The sequence below is a fragment of the Heliconius melpomene genome, chromosome 17 (genome assembly GCF_056956725.1).
Source record: "Heliconius melpomene rosina isolate 202511_hmr_F chromosome 17, ASM5695672v1, whole genome shotgun sequence".
Classification (NCBI taxonomy): Eukaryota; Metazoa; Arthropoda; class Insecta; order Lepidoptera; family Nymphalidae; genus Heliconius; species Heliconius melpomene.
In genome coordinates, this window is record NC_140405.1 from 8,285,860 (window position 1) to 8,294,903 (window position 9,044).

Consider the following 9,044-nt stretch of genomic DNA (forward strand, 5'->3'; position numbering starts at 1 on the left):
TTTTCGCAATTGTACCTATTAATTTCAATACATGCAGCGTATTTTTAATTTGTTGTCATGAAATATTTACATCAACCTCATTTTTTCCCTAATTTAGACTATGAACACATAGAATAAGTATATCTTAGTTTTACTTCCTTATTTATAAATTTTAGGTGTAAAATATTATTTAATATGTTTAATTTTTTATTTAGGTTTTTTAATTTTAGAATTTATCTTGTGTGAAACGAATACCAAAGTTCAAAATGGTTGACAGATTGTAGAAAGAGAACAATTGGTGGTTTTTTGTGTACCTGCTTAATTTGTTTTGTAAAAACATTGCCTTAGAAATTCAGCAAATAACGAATGTTTTTCTGGTGCCTTCGCGTTAACTATATTAGATGATTAGAAGTTGTTAAGTATTAATATTCATTTATTTCTATGAACTCAAAAAGCGAAACTGACGAAGCTTCAAGGTAAATAAATTTGTCGTCATTATGTCTTTTATTTTTAACTTCAAAATAAATTACTTCTCTTTGTATCGGTTTGGACGTATGATTATGAACAGTTTCTTTTCTTTATTACATTTTGCGTAGTTCGAATAATGCAATTGTTAGAGGTTATGCATTACTTGCTATTTTTCGATTATTGTTGACAATATTTTCGTTTGCGACAATACATAAGACCTTATTTTATCCTTCCTTAGGGGGAGCGAAGCATCATCGTCAAATAACAATTCAACCCCAAGCAATTCTAAGGATCATTCTGCGCCAGGTTTATGCGCCGATTCAGGTTCAAGCAATACTCAAGACATTATGAAGCGAGCTGCGGCGAGACAATTGATTGAAAGATACTTCTATCAGTTGTTGGATGGTTGTGGTAACCCTAATTGTGACAACCAATACTGTGCATCAAGTGGGGAGGTAATATCTTCATGGAAAAGTTTCTCAGTTAAAAATTTAATTAGTATCAACTTGTTATCATTTAAACTTAATAGTAAAACTTTACCACTCTACTAAATTTATGAAGTTACATGGTATAATTTTATTGCAGGCAAGAAATTTAACCCCTAATGAAGCAGCAGCTGAAGCAATAAAACTTTTTTATAAAGAAGCTCGCCTTTGTGACACTTTACCTAACAAGGTGCCAAGAACAGAAGCAAGTACTTGTGATTCCAGTGCAAGGTAAGTAAATACAGGTATAAATTAGATGACTCGTATTATTTATTTACAATGCTTTAATATTAAAAACAAAAACACTTTAATATTTTGGAAATAAATGTAAAAAAACTTGGGGGAATTATAAAAAAGTATATTGTTTAACATATTGATAAGAACATAAATATTTCAACTACTGAAATCAATATTTAACATTATGTAGTTAATATATTTACTTACTGCATATAATTAATAAATAAAATTAATTGCTTTAATTAATGTAAATTTTTATATTTGTTAAGAAGTGTATATATAATGAGAGCTAATCTTCACTTATAATAAAATTACAACAGAACTGTGTTACTACATGGAAGATATATAAGAAAAAATATTTGGTGGCATTTAAAATTGTAATAAAGCTAAAAATAATGAAAAATTATTAATAACGTTGTTAGTAAAGTTATTTACTTTTCAATATAGGTTTCAAAATTGTATATAAAATTATATCATTACTAGAAAATTAAAGCAATGCTGAGTATTAGTTCAAGTTGGCAAAGCCGCAAACAGACAGAAACAAATTTCACTCTTTAAAGACTATTTCTAAGAGAATAATATTTACTTTATAGTAATAAGTATTATTCTCAAAAAGTAAAGTAATTTTCTTTCCCAAGTGTGGGATAACACTTTAAAATTGTTAAGAATAATATTTCTTGATTCCAGCACAACTTGCACAACTTCTAGCCCAAAAGACAAATCAAATGAAACGGAGAAAAAATCTGAGTCTGCATCATGCAGTACATCACCAACAGGGAATAAAATGGAAACAATTTCTGAAGCTAGTCAAAATGTATCTCAAGAGGATTATAAAACTCTAAGTCATAATAGTATGTGAAAAGTTTTACTAATATTTAAATTGTACGTAAAAGTGTTAAGAAAAATTAAAATTTTAACATTACCTCTTTGAAACTGTCCAAGCTCTCTAGCAATTGAAATCTTAAGTTCTTATTGAGCTGTGTCTAAATTACTATACACTCAAGTCCACTTAATTTTGTATGTAAAACTGTGCAAAGTATATTATATAATAAGAATCTATGACTTAAATGGCTTAACTACATTAACATTTTTTTAATTTATCTAATTACTTTTAGACCAATTTTAAAGAAGCTATCATTATGATAATTAAAAAAATATATTATTTATATAATTCTTTGTAATTAATTACTGTAAAACAAACTTCCAATTACCTAATTAGGATAGTAATTATTATAATAGAAAAACATTAACTAACTGCCATTTAAATCCTTTATATTGCAATACTAACTGCTACAATTTTACTTGACATTGAGACAAGACAAGAGATATGTCTAGAGTAACTTTATTTGATATTCGTTTAAAATCGAAATGGCTGATAGATACTTTAGACAATTTGCTCTTATCACTACTTACAGATGGTGTTCCACTAACAGAGGAACGTATATACGAGTTGTGCAATGAGTGTATTCAAACAAAAAAACCACAGTCGCTTATAAGAGCTTTGGGTGAAGCTTTCACACAACCACTGATATTAGCTAGATGTTTTCAAAGGAAATTGAAGGATAGTGATAATGGTAGTGATGGAAGCAAAAAAGTAGGTATGTATACATTTTATTATAATATTTATGAAAATAAGTATGCAGTAGTTAACATCTGACTGTAAAATATGTGCGTTGCAAATAGTTCAATACCCACTGAAAGTAATGAATGTATTTTTCATTTCCTTCATCTGGTGTCAAGCCAAAGTTCTACTAGTAGCTATGAGATTAGCGTGTTCATCCAAACAAACTCTCTAGCTTTATAATATTAATGTAGATGACAATTTTTACAGATAAAGAATCAAAAGCAATGTGTTCGTCAAGTGATCCAGATAAAGATGTAGACAGTATGACTGGACCAGGACTAGATGTAGCATCGTGTAGTAGAGCATTTCAGTATCTTGCCAAAGTAAATAATTATGCCAATTTTTTTTTGTCATATTTTTGAATTGAATTATCATTTGTAAGGAGAAATTATATGTATTTATTTTTATACAAGTTTTAAAATTTTTACCTAAAATTTTCACGTTCAATTATATTTCTGTGAAAATCAAATATTGTGACATGTCACCATCATTCGTACATACGTTAATTTATTAAATTTTTTAATGAAAAATATACATTTATAGCATATAATATTTTATTCTCATCTTAATAGGTGCCATCAGATTATTACAGTTCAGCATTAGTCACAGCTCTTATAACACTGGCGGAAAATCTCGAGATAGATCTTCGGATAGCCAAGAACATGAGTATGGAGGATACGGTCAATTGTTTCGTTATTGCCTTTGAAGTGCCAGACTTAGGTTGTAATGATTACTTGGAAATCGCCTTGCCTGCTTTGTGCCATGCAGCTGAACATTTACCTGTAAAAGGTAGCAATGATTTTAATTGAATATTGTTCTTAAAATGTGAAATAGCGCTTGATTGTGACTACAATGTTTGCGGGTTTCATCCCTGTTCAAAATAATTAATTACATTTATTTCTTTGCTTTAGTAAGAGAAAGCATGGTGTTATCAAGCAGTCAAGACACAATGTGTCAATCTACACAGAAATCTGAGAATGGAATGGAATTATAATAATACTTTAAAAATGACAGATATTTATTGGTGACTTACTTAATACTTTAAATATTATACTATATAATAATATGTATAATATTTATCAAATCATATTCAAGAATAATTGATATAAAATGTCTACTAAATAATATTTTTCCAGCCCAAGCAAAATTAGCTCGAGTATGGGCGCAACATTGTAAAGAAAGTCTTCAACACATATTAGAGACTTTACAACAGTTAATAACATTGAGGGTTATATCAACAAATTATTCTAGAAACTTTCAAGTACAAGATGATGAGAGTGTCACCATGGCTACTAAATTAATGAAGGTAGTTTGTTCTTCTAATACTATTATTCATATAAAAGCTAAAATATACATTTATACATCAGCTTAGCATAGGCTGTAGCCTGTAGGCTTGTGTTATTCTGATATAGTTCCTGGGATTAGTCAGTTTAACCAAACAAACTTTTCACCTTTATAATATTAATAAAGATACTATAATATTTATTCCAGATAGTATACTATGCTAACATGCTTGCTGGAGTGATGGAGCCTAACACATTAAGAGAAGAACCCATAGTCATCACTAACCAATTAGATCCATTGGGTGATGCGTTAGACCATTTATATCCTTTATCATCTATTAAAAACTCTAAACAAGCACAGCAAGATGATCCTTTAGGTGAGTTAAAATGTTTAAATAATCTAAAATATGTTAATGTTTTAAATAAATAATCTAAAAGATATATTGATGTTCAGATAAGTAGTGCAGAAAACAAAAAAAGATCAAATTTAAAATTATAATTTTTTCATGATATTTTGGTTTTCTGGGATAATTTTGTTCTGATTTCTTGTCATACATATAATTAGTGGCCATAATAGGCATAAGAACAGCTAATTTGAATTATTCAATCATGGTGGTGTGTGGGAAATGGAGTATATTAACACTATATTTTCTCATATTTCCCTACTATAATCGAGATAAAGTGAGCAGTTAAAAAAGAGACCAAAGTAGGTGATTAAACAAAATAATAAAATGGATAGCTGTTGTAAGTAATGGCTATATAAGAAAGAAATTTAAAATGAATACATGACCTGTCTCCTTAGTGAATGAAATTATATATAAATAAAATTTAGCTTTAACCACTATCTAATCTCAATGTTTGATTATAGTTTCAATAATATAATTATCCCTATACAAGAATGGAGTGACAAATCATGGAGTCACACAAAATTATATATGTGAAAATGCTTCATTAAATAATGAAAACGATTCTTATATATTTGTTTTGTTTCCAGCAATTGAATTAGATATAAACGTATTAGACGCTAGGAAACCTTATTTGCCATTTGAGGAGTTCTACAATGAACCCCTCAGTGATACTATAGAAATGGATATAGACTTAGCTAATTGTAAAACTGAAATAGGTAAGTGCAATATAATTAAACTGTAGGTAAAATAAACACTATAATTTGAGTTTTAATGAGACTTGACAGGAAAGGTTATGGGTTCGATTTCCACTCGACAGAGTGAATTATTTTCATATATTTGCTCTGGTAAATAGGCAAAGCGCGATGCTGAGGTTTGCTACTCGGTCTCAATCACGGTAGGTGGTGCGTGGGGAATGAAGTGTCTTAACACTCAGTTCCCTTTGTCTACTTGACTGTTAGTAATGAGTCGGATCGTCGGACAAAGGATATTCGCAGATATAAAACCAAATACAGATATTTAAGATCAGCATATACAGATCTTAACTTACTAACTTAATCAATATAGATGTTTTAAAATTAACCAGAATAAAATTCAATTCAACTCTTTATACAAACTAATACCAGCTGATCGTTTATTTGAGTTTGAGAGAAGGACAGATATATCAGGACGTTGGCTTTGGTTTATAAGATTTTTTTAAAGAAAATATATATTTTTAATAAATAAGGTAAAAGATCCGAAAAAGGTCGTCGAAATAGTCACGGATACGGATCTGTCTTATCTTTTCTTTCGCTTTCATTATTGTTTGTATGAGAGATGCAGCATCAAGCTAACCGAAAACCAAATGTGTTTACAGGTAAAAAGTTCTCATTCCTCAAGTACCCGTTCATTCTGACGGCGGCGACTAAGTCGCTGGGGCTGTATTACGAGAACCGCATTCGCATGTACTCGGAGCGGCGCGTGTCGCTGCTGCACGCGGTGGTAGGCGCCGCGCCGCCCATGCCCTTTCTGCGCCTAAAGGTGCGCCGCTCGCACATCATTGACGATGCGCTAGTCGAGGTGAGGTGGCATTACATACATTGTTTTAAGTTTATAAGTTAGATTTGTTAGAAATGAAATAATGTATAAGCTGTTTCGTGTCGATTGACTAATTACTTGATTAGTTGATGAACCAGTGGGTTGATCGGTCGGTCATCTGTTTTAATGTAAGTGGCCGCAATTTTGTTATATTATGTAATGATTGGCATAAATTAAATCTAATTCTTGTGAGTCGAATTAATATTTTCCATCTTAAATATAAATTACACTTACTGTAATAAGTCTACACTATATTTGATAATTACACAATTTAAATATAAAAATGTCTTTGTATAGCTGGAAATGATAGCAATGGAGCGCGCGTTAGACCTTAAAAAGCAATTAGTGGTGGAATTTGAAGGGGAACAGGGTGTGGACGAAGGTGGTGTCAGCAAGGAGTTCTTCCAACTAGTCGTCGAACAGATATTCAATCCCGATTATGGAATGTTTACACAGAGACCCGATGAAAGTACTGTTTGGTATGTTTCTTATAACTTGTACTGCTCTAAAAATACAGTTTTACAAATTAACTTTACAAATGAATATAATCAAATGTAATAAAATTATTGTATTGTGGTCAAACAACAATTCTACATTTCAACAAGTGATTGAATATATTTCGTCTTCTTGGCTCTTACATAATTCGCAATATCCCGAAAATTCACCAAACAATGATGAGTCACTACCGCAGCATGCAGTATACAGTGTGAAGATAAAAAGTAATATTAAATGATTTTTCAGGTTTAACCCAACGTCGTTTGAAACAGAAGCTCAGTTCACATTAATCGGAATAGTCTTAGGTCTTGCAATATATAACAATATTATATTAGCCGTCAACTTTCCAATGGTTGTGTACAGAAAGCTGATGGGAAAGAAAGGTTCCTTTGAAGATTTGGCTGATTGGAATTCTGTAAGTTACTATGTTTATAAAAATATTAACATAGTTATCTCCTCTATCCTTTCTCTATCTTTTAAATTATTACATTTAGTACTGGATATTGAATTATTACATTCAGTACTGGATAATGCTAAGTTGCTGCATAAAATATACAAAGACATACTTGATTATGATAAAAATATATATATATTCATTTGTATATAAAATTGTATTCAGTAAGATATATTTTTTGTTAACATTAACTTCTATAATATTTACATTTTTTTATTACAATAAAAAATATATTTAATTATAATTACAGACACTATACAATGGTTTAAAAGACATGCTAGAGTACCAGGGCAGTGATTTAGAGGAAGCATACTATCAAACATTTAGGATATGTTACACAGACGTATTCGGAAACAATATATTCCACGATCTGAAAGAAAACGGCGATAATATATTCGTAACGCAGGAAAATAAACAGGTAAATTTGAAATACAAGTTAACAATTTCAAGAATTGTAATATTGTTGAAATGCTCCATGCTACCATAAAAAATTGTAGATGTTATGTTGTTTTAATAGTATTTTGCAATTGAATTGAGTAATCGAAGGGTGATTAAAGTTTTCTAAGTTTTTTTTTGTATTTCAAACAAAATATGTCTATTTTTTTGATAAATCATTGAATTTATTAATTGATAATATTTTAATATCGAATGGCCAATTTACTTACACATTGAGTTCTAAGATACATATTATATTTACTCATACATAATATTATTTCGTTAATTTCCCAGGAGTTTGTAGACCTATATGCGGAGTTCCTACTGAATAAGTCAGTGGAGACGCAATTCTTGGCGTTCCGGCGCGGCTTCGTCATGGTGACGGACGAGAGCCAGCTCGGCTTGCTGTTCCGGCCCGAGGAGGTGGAGACCCTCGTGTGTGGGAGCAAGGTAATTTCTTTTGAATACATAAAGAATGTTGTAAATGCGATAGCTGTGGGTTCGAATTCCATGAAGATATTTTAATATTGTCGCTTTGATACTAAGACTAAGACACCGTTGAGTTCCACCACTAAGCTAAATTGGGTGGAAAGTGGAGAAAGGAATTTTGGACATTGTTTGTTGAGTGGTGGAACTCAACGCCGCCCTTTGCCTCGGCACCAGATCGAAGAAATATAAATATAAATTTTAAATAAATATTTCATTACCTGTGGGGAATACCTGTTTGTTTTTATTTTGAATTCATAACCAGTCGGTTCTCGGACTGGCCTCATTTATTTTTTACTTATAAGTATAGCTCGTGATATGTATAAATATAAAGAACAAAATATAACTAAGCTTGTTTTTCATGCTCTGGTTTATGTGAAAAATTATTGAATAGTAAACAAACAAATTGCTTTCTAATTCCAGAACTTCGATTTCAATGAGTTAGAGAAATCAACGGAATACGACGGCGGCTACACAGCCGATTCACAAACTATAAAGGACTTTTGGAGCATCGTTCACGGCTTCTCATTAGAGGACAAACGTAAATTATTACAGTTTACCACAGGATCTGACCGCGTGCCAGTCGGTGGCCTCAGCCATTTAAAACTAGTGATAGCCCGAAACGGCCCCGACTGCGACCGCCTTCCCTCCGCCCACACTTGCTTTAACGTACTCCTTCTGCCCGAATATTCGACAAGAGACAAACTAGCCGACAGACTGATCAAAGCCATTAGCTATTCCAAAGGATTTGGAATGCTTTAGTTAATGTTAATTTGTAATGTAATATGTCACGCCTATAATATTGTTAAGCCACTATTTGGCCTTCTGATGAATAAAGTTTTGTTTTATTTATATATACATGGTGTTTTATTTTTTTATTTCTTTTGGTTCAATGAGTAGATTTGACATTGTATGCGACAGACTAATTAAAGTCATTAGCTAGTTTAAGGGCTTCGCAATGCTTATTTGTTAAAGTTAATTTGTATGTAATAATGTGTCGTCTATAATAATTTTCACGATGAATGACGAATTTTGTCTTATGAGTTACGATGGTCAAAATATTATTTATACACATAATTTGTAGATGTTGTGTTGTATTTTCAGTTTTTAATAAAA

At 31.0% G+C, this 9,044-nt stretch overlaps 1 protein-coding gene across 1 annotated transcript; it reads left to right on the top strand.

The window, feature by feature from the left end:
* Positions 1 to 245: 245 nt before the first annotated feature.
* Ube3a (ubiquitin protein ligase E3A) lies at positions 246 to 8,786 on the top strand. The gene is made up of 16 exons (XM_085200988.1): positions 246 to 455; positions 686 to 902; positions 1,033 to 1,163; positions 1,857 to 2,020; positions 2,585 to 2,767; positions 3,001 to 3,116; positions 3,366 to 3,582; positions 3,930 to 4,099; positions 4,285 to 4,453; positions 5,071 to 5,199; positions 5,838 to 6,040; positions 6,356 to 6,537; positions 6,800 to 6,968; positions 7,258 to 7,425; positions 7,737 to 7,892; positions 8,352 to 8,786. Exons 1-16 carry the CDS (start codon positions 421 to 423, stop codon positions 8,688 to 8,690), a joined length of 2,748 nt encoding a protein of 915 aa, XP_085057114.1. The 5' UTR covers positions 246 to 420; the 3' UTR covers positions 8,691 to 8,786.
* The last annotated feature ends 258 nt before the right edge of the window (positions 8,787 to 9,044 follow it).